This window comes from Phycodurus eques, chromosome 6 (genome assembly GCF_024500275.1).
Source record: "Phycodurus eques isolate BA_2022a chromosome 6, UOR_Pequ_1.1, whole genome shotgun sequence".
NCBI lineage: Eukaryota > Metazoa > Chordata > Actinopteri > Syngnathiformes > Syngnathidae > Phycodurus > Phycodurus eques.
In genome coordinates this window covers 21,264,402-21,282,560 of record NC_084530.1, presented here as the reverse complement: position 1 = coordinate 21,282,560, position 18,159 = coordinate 21,264,402, and the positions used below count along the sequence as shown (strand labels likewise).

The following is an 18,159-nucleotide window of genomic DNA, read 5'->3' as shown; positions in this document are numbered from 1 at the left end:
TGCATTCATCACGTTACATACGCTAGTCTGTTTTTTAAGGCGGTGTTCAGTCATGAAAAAATTGCGTAAAAACACACAGAAGGTGGCGCTGTTGATGGGAAAAAAGGTGGCAAAAGAAGAAAAATAATAATACCAAAAGTGAGTGATCTTTTTTTTTATATATATATATATATAAAGCAGGTGGATCTTGGATAACATAAAAGGCTGAGAAAAAAAAAACCACACACACACACACACACACACTGAAATGTGAAAATGTGAGCAACAATGTGAATTTATGATAAAAAATAATATTCTAAGGTGCTTCAACAATAGTCAGTGTCCAAAAATAAAATAAAAAGCATTCGTGCAACGTTATAGCTAAGATGTGGCTGTAAATGTAGTACAAACGCTCCCTGGTGGAAAACCTGGAAATTTATCTAACCTGTATAACTAAACTGACAGCCTCCAATCTATATCTTATGTTAATTAGTGCAATATTGTATATTTGACAAAAAACACGTAGCTCCGAATTTTGAGTTAAAAAAAAAAAACTATAGCCGAAACACAAATCCTTTTTTCGTATTAAAAAAAAAAGGTAACATGCGCTCTGTTGGACATAATTACAGAAGGCAATTATCATTTAAAAAAAATAAAAAATAAAAATAATGGTTATCACCCTATTGTATGTCGTCACTGTATAATTATGTACACACACATCTCCCAACAAAGTTTATTTTTTTTTTTTGAAAAAAAAAAAGTTTGCTTTTCGGATACGAATGTCAAATATTTAGCCACATTCTGACCAAAAACTTCAAAATCTTTTGTAAAAATGTGTTTCAAAAAAACAAACAAATAAAAAAACTAACAAATATTGAATATTGTCAGTCTTCAAAAATGTAACTTAATTCAACATTTTTAGTTACATTTTTCTTTCAAGAACTGAAATAAGAGTAAATAATAAAAAAAATCTTATAAATAATAATAATAATTGTTAATAATAATTGTTAATAATAATAATTATTATAAAATTATTGATTTTCCAATATGTAAAAATAAAATATGGAGATACGTGCTTTTTCTGGGATGCTACCTAATTTACTTTATAAAAACAATCCTTCAAAAGTGGGTTCAGTTGCGTTAATTAAAAAAACAAAAACAACACTACAATCATACCCTAGCATTTGAGCGCTAATAAATACAACAACTAAAAAACTGGCAAGCCCCCCTTGCCCCGGAAAACCGACACACTTTCTCCTTCGGAGGTGAAATCTGATGTCAAACAAACAAACACAAATTGGTTAAAGTGCATAAACGCTAGTGGTGATGGTGAACCAGCAAAATTTGCGCACGTAACAGCACAAAATTTGTCATTGAATGTCTTTGGGGTACGGAAATTTTTGAACAAACAAATGAAAAATACGTGATGCTGCAAAAACACACGTGCACAAACACACGCACGCACAGACACACACACACACACACGCGCACACACACACACACACACACAAAAGCGTTTTTCCATCATTGTCATTTTTCGCCTTGTCTTTGACCATAAAGACAAGCGTACAAGAGTTAAAAACAAAAAAATTCTACCAACGAGGTCTTCTGTTGAAGTTGGCTAGTGAGAGTTGTGTTGCCACTCACACACACAAGACACACACACATCTTCTGTGCTGAGGAGGGTTTGGCGAGGAATTATTCACGGTAGTTGTTTGACGTAATTTCCTGGGAAGGTTCCGAACAACTTGCTTCGACGAGACGTCCCTGCGTAAACAATTAAAAACAATAAAATGCTTCCATGAATTTGATCTAAATTACACATTTTTCGATGGCAAAGGCGGTCAGTTATTAGCGTACTGAGGGTGCCATTTTACTTGTAAACTATAGGTTCATAGTGCCATCTATTGGCAACTTATTTAATTACAACATGCTGCTCAAACACACTGAATCCCCCCTCCCCCCAAAAAAACCCTCCACAAAACATCAAAATATGCAAATTTTACGTCACTGGTTCCAGTTCTTTGAAAAGAAATGAGCAATTGTGACACAGCGTGATTTTACTTCCAATTATAAAATAGAATATGGTAAAAAACAAAAATAAGTTAATTTACTTCATAAGTTCAATTCAGAAAGTGAAACTCAAATACATTGACATCCTGCATATTTGTGAGTCGGCATTTTATTAACCTATTCTATATTTGCTGTAAATCTTGTTTATTCGTTGTTTTTGTGCTGCAACCAAAGCAACAAAGGTATGACTTTGGCACCATCTTGTGGAACACTGATAGTGTTTTTCCGTCTGCGTTTGAGATGACCGTTTTGGTGGCGGTCCTTGAATGCACCTCGTGCACTGTCAAAACTGAAAGTCAAAGTATGTTTCAGTTATTTCTGCCAATACCGCTACTAATAGCTTGTGTAGTCAAAATTTTCCATATTCCCTAACATTTTCTATCGTGTGAATATGCCAAAATGGGACTTTAATGACTTTCTACTGTTTGTGTAAAGTGCTAGTCCACATATTTGTTTGCCCATATGTGATATGTCACGTCAGATTGTTATTCAGGCTAGTATGCTAGCTAATGCTATTGATGAGCCTCATGTGAAGTTGGTTTGCTTGTGGTGAAAAATTTAACTACAGAATACAGTTGCTTATGTAACATGGGTTCATGTTCTTTTTTACATTCCAGATCAGGGGTGTCAATCTCATTTTTTTGTCATGGGACACATTGTAGTTTATGGTTTCCCTCAGAGGGCTGTTATGACTGTGGAACCATATAAAAGTGTATGCTGTATTATTAGATTATTTGGTGTTTTATAAACCCATGTGGGCTGGGTGTACATTTGTATGCATGACAACATAATAAAATTTCACTCATTCAATCATTGTATAATTGCCTCATCGTATCATTAAATATACAGTGTAACCTCTGTTTTTGTATGCCCTAGTTTTCAACATTTATTTATTTATTTTTTTGCCAAAATTTTGTTTGTTTTCTTAAATTCGCTTGGTTTTCATACAGTTGAACAGGTCCAAATGCCAAACGCTTAACTTTACTCTTAACTTTCTCATTTTAATATTCTTGCCATTTCTCAATTTGCATTTTATGCTAATCGACTGATCGGCTTTGATGTCATAATTCGCCGATCCGATCGGCTCCGCAAAAGAAATGTACTCTGCGTTGCCATTGTCTACAGTATATTTTAATCCAAAAGCTGGTTTATTTTTAGCCTTGTCTTTTGACGTAGTACTGTAAATATCTGACAGCCAATAAAGTTATTTATAAAAAAACATGTCAGCGGTGTGGGACAGACAACACTTAATACACGGCTCAGACTACAAGACAAATTTGGTCTTTCACAATTGCACTATGTCAGACTACTGTAATAAAATCTTGTATTCCGAAACCACCGCTTCACGTCATTTACGATCACTGGTCAACTCAAATGCAACCTGATACACTCGTTACCAAGACGACGATAACAACAATCAATCACGTTGCGTATAAGAATGGGGAAAAACGTGTGCTGGTGGTCACCGGCGCTCAGGAGAGGACTTTTAATTACAGTAAGTTAGCACCCATTATTTCTGTCATGTTGTAATGTTGGTTTGACCTGACTGATTAGAGTACGTGACCTGAATAGATAATACTTTTGTTGAAGATACTCAGTACACAAGTATATACAGTAAATAAACAAGTCATTTAAATAGATAATAATAATTGCTCCATCTTGTGATCGGATCAGAGATCGTTTTTTTTTTTTTTTTTTTTTTTAAACAATTCAAAAAGTAAAATATATATTTGACCTTACAGGTAATGAAAAACTGCGATTGGCTGGCAACCAGTTCAGGGTGTACCCTGCCTCCTGCCCGATGATCGCTGTGATAGGCTCCAGCAATCCCGCGACCCTTGTGAGGATAAGCGGCTCAGAAAATGGATGGATGGAAGGTAATGAAAAAATTCAAAATAATATTACACTGGACAAGCCAAAAGTCACAAAAATATAGGAAAAACAAAACAAAAACACAGTTCAACATTTTTCTTCCCAATCAGCTGCAGACAGGGTAGAAGAGAACCTATTGTAGTTGTTTAAAAAAAAATCTCTCTCTCTCTCTCTCTCTCTCTCTCTCTCTCTCTCTCTCTCTCTCTCTCTCTCTCTCTATATATATATATATATATATATATATATATATCTTATACAGATTAATTGAACACATGGGAAAATATTTCAGAAAGTCAATTCCTTTCTAATTTAATTTACATATTAACCCTGTGGAACTTTTACCCAAAGCATGGTCTTATATTACCCTAGGACTTAATGGTCCTCCCAAAGGGATTCATTAAGACAATACATAGTTTTAATAATAACAATAAGTCGTCTTGTGTGTTTTTGCTTACCGACAAACCATCCGTCGTCACACTTCTCCATCACGTCGACAACGTCGCCCTCCCTCAACTCCAGCTCGTCCTCGTTGCGCGGCGCGTAGTTGTACACGGCCTGGAAGCTACATTGCAAGCAAACATCTATTGTTTATTAAACTTGATGGTTGGCATTTAATTGGCTTATTGACGTTAAAATTACACAAATACATTTTACACTGTCAACATGACTTACGGATCTCCTCCACCGTGGAGAGCTTCCTGAACTAATCGCTGAAAAAGAAATAAAATGTATTAGAAAACTTTCATTTAAAGTAGTATTTTGTTAACATAACATGACATAATGTAACGTAACATAACATAACAAAAGATGGCATCTGTAAAGCTGATGTTTACTTTGGAGTTAAGAGGAATATATAATATTGACAAAAAAATTAAAGATTAATTTAAAAAAATTTGTAATTACATTTTAAATTTAGTTTTACTGTACTAAAATGTATTTTAAATATTAGAAAGATTTGTCCGTCAAATGGAAAACTGTTTTTATTTGTGGAAAAACAGATTTAGAAAAAATATATTTTTAATAATAATGAGTTCAAATATATATATATATATATATATATATATATATATATATATATATATATATATATATATATATATACACACACACACATACATACATACAAAAAATATTTTTTAATTAATGAATTTTATAGATAGGCTCCAGCGCCCCATGACTCTAACCAGGGTGCTGAAAATGGATGGATGGATGAATTGAATAATCCATCCATCCATTTTCAACACCGCTTATCCTGGTTAGGGTCGCAGGACGCCACCTAAGGAGAACGCTGTAATTTATTGTGGAAAAACTAAAATTACAGCCAATATTACAACACTGACTCAAAAATAAATCAGCGATTTAAATGTTTGATTAGTAATAATTAAACAAATAATATACAAACAAAAAATAGAATTAATAACAAATGTGTTTATTAAATAGTGTAATAAAATGTATTTAAAAAAACCAAAACATTTCCACCTAATTGAACACTATTTGTGAAAATTTACTATTGAAATTTTACTTCAAAGAAAATTATGTCCAAAAATATATATATATTTTTGTGAACTAATTTACTGGTAAATAATATCGTAGTCGCAGTAGTAGTAGTAGTAATGCACTATTATATACAGTTTATTAAAATATAAACAATGTTATTAGAATTTTCTTCCATCCAATAGATTACTATAATTACTTCTTTTTATATTAACAAATATCATTGCATTTTATTAGAATGCAGGCCTATTTTTGGGCCTGTATGGAGTAACCCTCACGTACAAACAACAACAACAACAACACTTTCGGTAATAATTCTTCTGTACTTTGCACTTATTTGAAAATGCATGTTAACGAAGCGGTCTGGGACGACTTCCTCAAATGTGGCCACTTAAAAGCAACCCTACGCGACAATTTCAGCGAGCAGAGATCACCAAGAGACAAAGACGGGTCCCCCTACCCTCCGACCTCTAGCGGGCCTCCGAGACAAGATGGGGCTACGAGGCGGCTTTCCACCCACGACTGGATCCTGCTCCGCGGGCATACAAAAAGGTCAAAATGTATTTTCTGGCTTCCATAGCTAACCCACACTAAGCCACTCGCGTTCATGTCAAGCACACGCAAAAAGCCAAACGCCCACATGCCAACAATCACCAAAGTCAATCACGATGCAACCACCATCTGCGCAAACTTTGTATCTTTAACCACAAAATAATTTATGTTACTGGACAATTAGCAGTTAGCAGGCACATCATATTTTATAAAATCATAAATACTATGACATGATGTCGTCACACTTTGTGATGGACGTCATTACCACAAAACATGCAGACTGCAGAGTCGACGTGGCATCTGTAAAGCTGAAGTTTACAGCGGGTAGTTTAAGGAGAATCATTATAACACTGATGGAAAATTTGCAATAAAAAAAATTATGAACTAGTAATTTACTGTGTGTTATTATTTTAAAACACTAATGAACACTACATCTTTATTCATTTAATGGGTTTTAAAAAATGTAGAGTTGGATATTGCAGTAAAATGCTTTTATACAAATAAAAGGTCTTTCGCCAACAAACTTGGTTATTTGTGGATTAAGAAAATAGGAATGAGTTAAACAATATTTATAATATAATATTTTTAACAAACAATATTATTTAATGTTATTAAATATATTTATTGTTTTACAAATAAATGCTGCTATTTATTTGTGGAAAATGTGATATGATATAATATTATATGATTAGAAAACTGGCATATGTTTTGGAATATTTGATTCAAAATATAAACAATATTATTTAATATTATTATAAAAATGCATTTGTACTAATAAAGGCCTCTCCAACAGAACTCTATTGTCACTACACCGTTATTACTATATTATAATTATTTGTGGAATACTGATTACAAATATTTACTATTTTATTTATAGCAGAAAAATGCATTTGTACAAATAAAGGCATTTCCCCCAAACAAACTATATTGTTATTTATTTGTGGACAAATTATTTAATAAAGCATATTATTTGATATAAAAAAAGCATAAATGACTACTGAACTCTATCATTATAAACTATTACATAAATATCACAAAAAAAATTTAAACACCATATATTGGCAAAGTATATTTGTACAAAGGCCTGGCACTCTGCAGTTGAGTAAATACTGTAACTAGCCACACTGTGAGGTCCATAGATTAATCCACTCACTATTCCAAAACTAGCTGTTAGAATTCATCCTCAGCACGACCCTGACTCCAGTTTACCTTCACCTTGGGAGACCTGCGGCCCGTGTGGGGTACTGTGGGGGGAGAGCGGCAGGAAGTAAAGAGAAGGGGGGATGTGGACGAGGGAGACGTGGCAGGGTTGGGCGGAGTCAGTGCCTCTGGCGAGTGGAGGGGGGAGACAGAGGGAGAGTGCGAGAGGGGAGGTGACGTGGAGAAGATGGGGAGAGGCGGTGGGAAGGGAGAGGCCCGGGGAGAGTTCAAGGGTTGGGGTGAGGAGGATGACGGGTGGCCGGTGGGAGGAGAAGGTGAGTGAGTGGGGGGACAGACGTCAGCCTAGTGGGGGCAATGACACACAACACTGAATACAAAACTTCAACTGCATTTAAATAATTACTGAGTAGCCTCAGTAGGACAGGGAGGAAAATATTGAAATCTGTAGAATTAAAAAAAAAACGTTATTTATTATAATTCTTACTAATCATTACAATATTTAGATTTTATAATTATTTTTAATTAAAGATTCACAGTTCTCAAAACATCCTTCTTAATATGCATCATTATTTCTTATTATTATTATGAGAATTTGTCCAAATATTAAAATATATTATTATTATTGTTATTATTATTATTATTATTATTAAAGACTAAACATTAAAAAAATCTTCATTACTTAGGTTTTTTTCAAACTCAATTGTTGTTTATATATAAAAAAAGTTATTTTATTATTTAATATCATTATTGATATACAGTGTTCCCTCGCCACTTCGCGCTTCACATTTTGCGGCTTCAGTGCTTTTCCAAAATATTCATCAAAAAAATAAAATAAATAAATTCATCAAAAAAAAAAAAGAAAAAATACAGCCATATCAGCAGCTGTATTGCGGAAAGACGCGTTGTTTCATGTTGATGCACGAGAGAGAAGGTTTCCATGCATGCCAACAAAGAGATGAGTTGACTCAGAGGCTTTGTACATGCCTGTACTGTACTGTACATGCCACGGGCACTCACACAAGGCTCGTGATTGGCTCCCGGCGCCACATCGACCAATGAGAGCAAGAGTGGATTTATCCCGTGAGCTGCGCATCATCGCGGCCTCACCCAGCATCTTCCCTTGTTGTGTCACGCCTTTCTCGTCCACGCTGTTGACTGTCTCGTATACTAATCAAACTTTTTTTGATTATTTAAGCCCTTACAATGGCGCCTAAGCGCTGTGCCCCTGCGAAAGCTTCCTCCGAGGCGCCCAAGAGGAAGAAGAAGAAGATGACTATCAGCGAAAAAGTGAAACTTTTAGATTTGATCAAAGAGGGCAGAAGTTATGCATCTGTGGCACGCCATTATGGCGTGAATGAATCAAGCAAAAGAAAAAACAAAGACAACAACTACCCATCACCATGTTTTTCTCCAAGGTAAAACCCCAGCTACACCATCAGCGCCTCCAGCAGAAGAGTCTCTCAGTGAACCTAAAACCTAAAGTGAGAGCCTCTCCCCCGCCACCAACGCAAGCCTCTTCGCCTCTCTCAGAAAGCAATGTTGATGAATGTTAATTACTGTATAAGGTTTTATAATTAAAGATTTAAGTAAATACATGTACTGTTGTAATCTTTGTCTCAAATATGTAAAGTATAAATACTGTTTACATATTTTAAACATTCTGGTACACACATACACATGCACGAAAATTCCTCAGGGGCGGGGGCAAATCCTACTTCGTGGTTTTTCACCTTTCGCGGGGGGTTCTGGTCCCCATTAACCGCGAAAAACGGGGGATCACTGTATTTAGGATTTAAATAAACATTATTATTATTAATCTATTTTTTAAAATATCCGTCTCGACGATATGGCCTCTGCAGATGCCTTACCTCACACGCCTGATACTTTCTGCAATTGAGTAAATAAACACCCCTTGGTCAATATTTGAGGAGTATTAAAACAATTTTTCGCCCATAACGGCTACCAATTTGAGTACTCTACTTTGACAGTGGTCAACACACATTTCTGAGTAACAACTTAAAATGTTAAGTTCGTTTAAAAAAAAGTTAAAAGTCAAGAGATTATCAAGTTTTTCTTCTGAAAAATGTTAAAATGACACATTTCCACCTTGTCATTAAAATGTTTAAATAAATGACGAGTCGACTATAGTTTGAAGCCACTGTTTGCATATATGTCTACATTTGTTATTAAAATGTAAAATTATATATAGAAATATTTTCCTGCATGTCTCATCCAAGGTACTCCAGCTTTTTAAGACAAACTGTGTTTCCACAAGGCAGTACAGTTCAGTACGGTTTGAAACTCATCTCTCAAGCCTTGGCAGAGTAAAGTTGCAAAAACAAAAACAAAGACTTCAGGTCCAATATGGCGACTGGAGGCTGGGACAGCATCAATTGCTTTCAACACAAACAGTTGTGAGCAGTGAACCTTGGGTATTAAAGTTACCCCGATACCCGCACATCGGTATTAAATATTTTTTTTAAGTAACTTTCACGACAAAGGTGTACTGCGAAGGAAATAGGCATTGTAAATGTGGCTCACACATCACGGTTAGGGCTGCAGGAATTCAATATTTTTAGAATCCATTATCCTAGAGATTATCCCATCATTTCATCTGATAAAACTGGACTTTTCCTTATTAATCAATAAAATGTGCATGTAAGGTGCAGCTATTATTGTTGTCCACATGGGGTTGCCGTCCTCACATTCCACACTATAAACTAAAATCTGTGACTTTGAGTGTGTGTGGTCTTTTTTTTTTTAACATTAATGCATGTGTGATGTTAACCACAGTTAATAATAAATAAAAAATAAGTATTAACTTTAATGGTGAATAAGTAATTAAAGTGGACGATTTGTGTTGCAGATGTGGCTCACTAGTCTGTTTTATTACCAATGTAGCGCAAGTGCAAAAAGAAGTTGGCAGTACAAATTGTTTTGAAACTGTAATGACATACAGTAGGTGTAATGTGAAGGTGGTTCATCTTGCAGACGTGCCTCACATCTCATTTTAAAATATTGTTAATTTCGCAAGTGTAAAATAAGTTTACAACTATTATTAGTAAACTCAAAGTTTTAACTTGAATGAAAAAGTTGCACCTATCTTTTTTTCTACAAAAGAATAAACTTACGCGACATTAAAACGCTGTAATAGGATCTCTAAAACCCTAACAGCGTGTTTCCGTATGGATGTTATTGCCATGAGGCACAAAAGTGTATTGTAATATTATTTTACAAAGTCACAGGTCTGTAGGTCTCAAGCTCTAGTAGGTACCCCAACACTAAGGTTGGTAATGCAAAGTAGTAGACATCATTTTAAAAAGCGTACCTCAAAGGAGTAAACTGTAATGCTTGGTGGAAACAGGGATGTTTAAAAGAAAGCTCACACATGTTCTACCTGTATACTGAGCCTCCCTGTAAAAATCTCCTCATCCTCTCTAGCCACCTCATCTTCTTCCTGAATGAATAACTCTATAAACGCCTTCCCTCTAGTTGACGGAGACCTCTGAGACTCAACGAGGGATTCGCTCAGGATGTGTGCTGTTACACGTTTCTGTTCTGCTGATTCAATTGCTCGGGGTTTCGCTTCTGGCTGAGATTTTCGAAATTGGGCCTTATTTATAGAGTACACCGGTGACCGGTCCTGGTCATCCAGAATAACAGACAACAGGTCGTCGTAAGGGTCTGCGACACTGAGCTGGACATCAATGCGGCTATGTGACGTCATGGGCTCCGACACCGCTTTTGCCAACTTGCTTGGATTCGTTGCGCGCAATCGGTCGATCGAGCTTCGCCCACGAGAATGTGCGAGTGGACCTAAAACGCTGGAGGGATACTCGGGCGAGGCGGGTAGGAGCTCGTCCAAAGACGACGCGTCGTGACTGGGGAGCGGGGGCGGCATGGGCGTGGTCGAGAGGGAACGAGGCGGTGGGACATCCACAGTGAGGGAGAGCCACTCATAGGTGACTGCCCGCAGGTCGGGCCTTGTCAGCAGGGAGGATGGGTGGTCGCGGGCGGGGGTGGGGGAAGGAGGTGGTAGACCGTAGAATGTCTCCATGAGGAGGAAGTGGAAAAGAGGGAAGAGAGTAAACAGAAGGGAACACAGTGTGCATGTAATGCTATGATTTATTTACTCTCATTTGTAGAAAATATGCAATATATATATGTGTACTATTATAATACCGGTGGATTCAAGCAACAATAAATGCCCCTATTGTAATACAGTGGAATCTCTAAAATTTGATTGCAACTCACTTCCATAGTTGGATGGACATTTATTTTAGTGTATCAGAGTGGTTTTTATATGATTGATGGTAGGGGTGCTCCGATCAGGGGTTTATGCTGCCGATTCCGATACCGATCATCCATGAGTGAGATCTGATGATCACTTCCGATACCGTTCATATGGATTAGCTGTACATTTTTCAATTTATTTATGGTGAGTGGTACTGGCTATATATAATCCGACATGTTTGTTTGGGTTTGCTTTGTAGGTGCTGCGTGCCTATGCAGTGTGAAGGGGGATGCTACACTAGGGCTGGGTGATTATAGGAAAAAATAATAATCACGATTATTTTGATTAATATTGAAATCTAATCATGATTGATTATTCATATATTTGTAGTTGTAGTTATTTTACTATGAAAACAAAAATTTAACTGTAACTTAAAAGAACAACCAGCAAATAAATTAGTAACAAGTAAAATAATGTATTAAAATAATAGAAAAGCAAAACAACGAAAAATAAATAGTCAGGGCTAAAAACGTTTTTAGTCATGACTGTATTATCATGTGTAAAAAAAAAATCCTCTCATTATTGTGACATTTAACAAATGTGATTTTTTTTTTGTAATCTAATTGACCTAAACCAGGAAAAATTTAGTCTGATTTTTATACGGGTCAATGATCTGCTTTTCCTGCTGTGGGTGCCTTGGACTCTTAGGGGCAGTGTGGTGCGATCCATGCAAGAAGCTACTTGTTAACTGTAAGATAAAAAAAAAAAAAACAGAAGAGGAAAGTCACGTTATAATTTAAATAAACTCGTTTTTAACAGATTAGGAAGAATATATTCCTGTGAGTATTGTTATATCAACTGTCTGTATGTGTTACTACAGCGTTTGTGTGTGAATATTCAATATTTGAAGGTAAATCCCTCCCGTGATCACATGCTAATATTAGCTAGCCCGTCAATAGGGTTTTCCATTAATTGTTAGCATAAAATGGCGATTTCTAAAACAATGTCTTGGATTTTAATATAAAATGATGCAAATTGTTTTCTTGTGCGTTTAGTTTTACAGTCAACTCCAACTGGGGTGTCAATAAACAGTTTAAATCACAGTCAGATTTGGATTAATTACCTTGCCTTGCACTACACTGCACACATTCTCTGCAGGCTGCAAAGTATGAGCCACAGGTGATCGTTTTTTTGTGATTGACAATGAAAGGTATTGATAGATGAGCGCCGATCACGTGTTTTCTACGGAAATCAGCTGATCATGATCAGTGGCCGATCGATCGGAGCACCACTAATTGATGGGCAACCAGTCCATGGTGTACCCCGCTTCTCTCCCTTAAAGTCAGCCGGAATAGACCCCAGTTACTCGAGACCCTAAAAAGAACAAGCACTTGTGTCGGAAAATGGTTGGACGGGTGGTATCTTACTGCAGCATGTAGCCTTATACATGATTGACTGCCAACCAGTGCACAACGTTTTTTCCCCCCCCCAAATTAAGCTGGGACTGATTTAGACTGAAGGGCTAACGCAGAGTACAGCTTTCCTTAACATGATAACCGGGGCTTGTATTTGGTCTTCAGATTATACCCGTCAAATAGTATATCAGATCCGTGTGTGTGGACCATGCAACGGACACTTCGCCAAACACAAATACTGGCCACCACATGTGCCACTTATCACTGCAGCTCTGCGTAGCTTTTTAGCTTAGCTTTCCCCGGCCTACCTGCCAAATCGTGAGTGGAGAAACTCTGTGTTGGGGCAGGATTATGTAAATTCAACACACTGTGATGTCAAAGTCCTTCAAAAGTCACTCCATTTCACATTTCACACATTTGGGGTAATAGGCAGCTCACAAAAGACTTACTTGCTTGTGTAATTTCACACTTGATGGGTGGACAGCTAATTCCAATACAAGTAATCAAGTAAAAACAGCAATGATTTCCCCCAATATTCTTGTTTAAATTACAAATTGGGAGCTTTCGAGGTTCCACTGTACATGTCCCAAATGAGCCTCTCATCAATCCTGGTGTTGTGGTGACATTCCCTTACCTTGATGGGCGTGGAACTGGGTGTCCTGCTTCTATGGTATCCCTGGGGGTCCACGTGGTGGAGGTGGTGGGCAGAGGTCTTGGCGGGCGAGCGCTTGAGCAGGTCCACATAAGCCACAGGAAAGATGCCCTGTTTGGTCGTGTCTGGGATCTTGCCCTCGTACCAGTTCTGGTCCACCTGCCGCATAACGATCACCCTTTCGCCCTGTACACAGACACACACACACTTGTAACTTAATGTGCGATTGACCATCAGTTCAGGGTGTAACCTGCTTCTCTTGCAAAAAATAAGCTTAGGTTACCTGTGACCCTAATTAGGACAAGCAGAAGACGGATGGATGGTATTGTATTGGAGTAGATACATGATTGACTGGCGTACAGTCCAGAGTGTACCCCGCTTCTCTTGCCAAAAGTCAACTGGGATAGAGTACAATTACCCACAACTCTAATGAGGACAAGCGGTATAGAAAATGGATGAATGGGTGTTATAAATATCACATCAAAGTAGCTTTTTACATGAGCAACTGGTGTCCACTCCAGGGGGGTACACCATTTCTCACCAAAAAAATCATCTGGGCCTAACAAGAAGCTGTATAGAAAATAGGCGCGATATACGCGATTGACTGGCGTACAGTCCAGGGTGTACCCCACTTCTCTTGCCAAAATTCAGGTGGGATAAGCTTTGACTTCCGCCACACAAGCTACCTTTCGGAGAGACAACTCCACGTTTGTGTCGGCGTTGAAGTTGTAGCGAGCCACCGCCTCTCCAATCTCTCTGAGGTGGGCGGGCGGAGGCGGGCGGCTGGGCTGCTGCTTCTCCGAAGACGCCATCTTCTAAAGACATAGAATTAGAGTGTGAATGCCATATCATGCTATTCATACAGTTTGTGATTTTTGCTAGCTGTACACCCACCTCGACGTAAGCTATGGGGAATATCCCTACCCGGCCTCGGTGCTCGCCTTCGTACCAGTTGCTGTCGAGCTGCCTGATTATGTTCACCGCGTCCCCTTTCTTGAACGTTAACTCCCTGTAACGCAGTCGGGTTAATTTAAGCGTGAACAATGGGGCTTTACTCATTGGAGAGCAGGTGGCGTATGAATAGGAAAGACACAGTCAAAGCCATTCAGGTGTGATGGTGGGATGCGAAAATGCTGACATAAAAACGTGTAAAGTTTAATGGGGCGAGCGGCTATTTGCTGTCGGGTTAAGGCGTTCATGCTTCAAACCGTACTCACTTAGCCGTCTGCGCTTTAAAGTCGTAAATGGCTCGGGCGGGCTGCTTCTGATGGAGGAGAGAGAAGAGAATAAGTTGTGTCATCTGTTTATGAGACACCTAGAGGGAATAAAAGTGGGGGAGACAAAAAGGCAGCAAGTATTACCAGCAATAAGCACCACAACAATACAACCAATATTGCTAATGCTAACAAAGCTAGTTGTTGTCATTTGGGGGTTGGGCGGGACAAACAATAAGTCCTACCTCTCTGTCAGGAGTGGCTCTTCGATTCTGGGGCGTGTGGCGACCATCCATGGTGGAGTAACTCCTGGGCACATCCTGGTCTGTGATTGGCGAGAGACAAAACAGTACGCACAGTTAGCATAGCAACGACAAAAGGGACAAAGATGGGCATGCTCACTATATGGCTGATGATGTCATTCCAACAAGTACAGTACATACAGTAAAGGCATGAAACCTTGACATTAAAATCGGTGATTGGGATTCCCAAAATATGACAAAGACACACTTTTGATCAAATACATTTGCAAAAAAAATGAAATGAGGGGGGGGGAGATGATCAGTGACTGCAAAAAGACATATTACAAACAGATGGCTATGAATTGGACAACACCATTCTGATTAATACAGTAAACCCCCATTAATGGTATGGGCAAGGGACCAAGCCCTGCCCCGAATAGCGAAAAATCACAAATTCACACAAATCACCCCCTAAATTCTTTATAATACCTGGTTAAACGTGGCGAACGCTCTCCATAACTTCCACTAACTAACCAGACTAAACTTAGCTCCTCCCCCCACATACAAAGATGTTAGTCTTTCAGTCGAGATGTATCACTTGAACATACTTTTGTGACACCAATTACTACTTTCCTATTAGCTACGGCCTTGGTGCTGTCTTGTGGCATGGAAAGAGTTAGAAAGAGAAAAAAAAAAACTTTTTTCAGGAATAGCTGAGGATAGGTTCCTCAGAGTAAAAAAGAAAATAGGTGAATTTGTAAATGGCGAACTGCGAATAGGCGGGGGTTCACTGTATACTGTAAATACCCATGCATTGACAAGCTCCCAGTTGTTGGGATCGGATGCTGTCGTAGGCTTTGTAAATATGTTGAAAAAGCACAATAATGTGACCAAAGTGGTGAACATGGCAAAGAACACATGATTACTGCATCATCTCCACCTGAATAAAAAACACCATTCCCATTGCCATGCTCCTCCCCGTAATCATTACAGTTGGTGGTGTCCAAATGCCGTCCGTAACAGGCACTGACTGGCGACTGGAGTCGGGGGGACTGCAATTGTGGCGAGAGCGGATCTCCCCCTTGCGAGGCGTAACCGTCTGCGGTGACCTCGTGCCAACACCCCCTCCTTCCTGGCAACGAAGAGCTTCTTTCGGGCACGTTAGGCAGCAGCTCTGAGAGTATTCTCCTCAGGATGCTGTCGTCGGGGGTCCTGGCGCCCCTGTGGCCCCGCTCGGCTTGGATGTGCTCATAGATGTCTCTCAGGGCATTGTCCAGCGCTTCGTAGATAGCCTGCTTGGATTTTGGTCTGCTTGTGTGACCGCCACCACCGCTGCTGCCCTTTTTCTTGTGGAAAGGCACTGGGCTGACCAGGTAGGCCAGCTTGGACATGGACTGCTGGGACTCGTTCTGGACCTGGGAACGGCCACTGCGACTCAGCACCGAAGGTCTCTGAGGGTCCTGGCGGGCCCGCTGTCGCTCGTGACGAAGCATGGTGGTGAAGCGGGTGTAAGAGGCCGGGCAACGACCCTTGCAAGAGCTAATGAGGTGTCGGTGCTGGTAGCCCTGGCTCTGGCCGACACTCTGGTGACTAGGGTGGTGGTGGTGATGGCGGAGGCGGTGGTGCAGTGTGGCAGAGCCGTAAAAGCTCTCTGAGGACGTCAGTGAGCAGTGGTCAAAGTCGCTCTCACTGCAAAACGAAGAGCCCTCGACTTGGACAAAGTCGCTGAGGTCTGAGGCGATGGCATCCTGCTCGCTGTCAGAGTAGTCAGCTTGCGGCATCCGAGGGACGGGAGGAGCCAGATACGAGGCCCCATGATTGGGCTCCGGCTCCATGCGAGGCCGACCCTCAGGCGGGCTACGAGGTTTACGTGAGTGGTCCGTAGCGGGAGGTGGTGGTCTATTGCCTCTGTCGCCCTCCTCCAGTAAAGACTCGATTGAGAAACGACGTTTTGGAAAACTAGGGGTGCCGCCGCCACTGCTCGCTCGTGACGAAGAGTCGCCTGGCGTGGTGGCGCCCGATGCCACCTCGCTGTCCCCCAAATTGGGCATGGATTTGGACTTCTCAATGAGACTCTCGTACGTGGAGATGCGGTTGGGCACAGTGTCGCGCGGCACTTCCAAGCCGCCAGAGGGCACACAAGTGGAGAGCCGGTGCAGGTGCAGATGGGGCTGCTGCTCCAGCTCCAGGATGCGGGCGCGGACCGAACGGATCACCTCCGACGGTATCAGGTGGGCCCTGTCGATGTGATGCATCTTGCGGTAAAGCTTGAGGAAGCCCGGGGAGTCGTGCGGCAGCCGACGGCGGAGGCGGGGCACAGAACCACCAGACCTATTGGAGTCTGAACGGTTGCACAGCAATGAGCCAGCGCTTTCTGAGCGGCAGGCGCGCCGTCGGCTTGGACTGTCGCCCAGCAAGTCATCGCAGCTACGTGACCTGAGCTTGCTGCTGGGCGGTAGCGGCGGTGGAGCCTCCTCAGAGGAGACTCGCTTTGCCGCCTCCGGGTAATGGAGGGACACGGGGGGCAGTGAGGAGTGCCGGCAAGAACCAGGAGAGGTCAAAGTGTTTGAATACATGACGCATGCGGCCCCACCTTTTTTTAAGATGTCCCACAAGAGAGCAGCGTGGTGGGAGAAAAGAAGAAGAAGCAGGAAAGCATGTTAAGCAGTCGTAGCAAGCAAGAAAGGAGAAGAGGAAGGAGGAAGGAGGCAAAGCTTCCACAATCAAAACAAACTGGCAGTCATTCTAAGTTCATACCTTTGGTGCGTGAGGGCGAGGACGGTGAGGAGCGAACGACGGGCTTCTTGAGGGTGCTGCTGGCGTCTGGTGTTTTGGGTGACGCCGCCACTCGGCTCGGGTATGACAGAGTGCTCGCCTGGGAACCGGCAGGCTCTGACTTCCTTCTCTTTCTGTAGTCGCTGGCAGCACTGAAACACAGCGGTCAGTAATGACAACAACATCCCCGACGAATGAATGCATTCTGCATGCACAAGTATTAGGACACAGTCCACATATAGGATGGGAATATGGAAGCAGATGTGTAGATCCAAAATATAATATATATATTTTATAAAGACATAACATCCATGCTCTTTGTTGTGCATTTCATCTTTTAGAACTATTTGTTTTCGAACATTTTGGTACTTTTATTTAAATAATGTGCAATGCATTTCAACAATGATTTTTCTATTTTTTTATATACAGTTTTTTCCTATATTTATATTGTTAATGTTCAAACTGTGCATCATGTTACAGTGGCTTACAAGAATAT

At 40.2% G+C, this 18,159-nt stretch overlaps 1 protein-coding gene across 16 annotated transcripts in view; it reads right to left on the bottom strand.

Moving 5' to 3' along the window:
* Nucleotides 1-208: 208 nt before the first annotated feature.
* Nucleotides 209-18,159, bottom strand: part of sorbs2a (sorbin and SH3 domain containing 2a) — a 76,318-nt gene continuing 58,367 nt past the window's right edge. For 12 of the 16 annotated variants that reach the window (XM_061678554.1, XM_061678563.1, XM_061678558.1 and 9 more), the window contains 8 exons: nucleotides 17,646-17,815; nucleotides 15,829-17,481; nucleotides 14,892-14,971; nucleotides 14,650-14,747; nucleotides 14,327-14,441; nucleotides 14,119-14,247; nucleotides 13,415-13,618; nucleotides 7,376-11,182 (listed from right to left, as the gene is read on the bottom strand). In XM_061678554.1, coding sequence (XP_061534538.1) covers nucleotides 10,514-11,182; nucleotides 13,415-13,618; nucleotides 14,119-14,247; nucleotides 14,327-14,441; nucleotides 14,650-14,747; nucleotides 14,892-14,971; nucleotides 15,829-17,481; nucleotides 17,646-17,815 — 3,118 coding nt within the window. In that variant the 3' untranslated portion in view covers nucleotides 7,376-10,513. Of the gene's footprint in view, nucleotides 1,747-4,379; nucleotides 4,487-4,596; nucleotides 4,635-5,878; nucleotides 5,948-7,179; nucleotides 11,183-13,414; nucleotides 13,619-14,118; nucleotides 14,248-14,326; nucleotides 14,442-14,649; nucleotides 14,748-14,891; nucleotides 14,972-15,828; nucleotides 17,482-17,645; nucleotides 17,816-18,159 lie in introns of those variants that run through there. The other 4 variants (XM_061678559.1, XM_061678569.1, XM_061678568.1 and 1 more) reach the window with 3 other exon arrangements.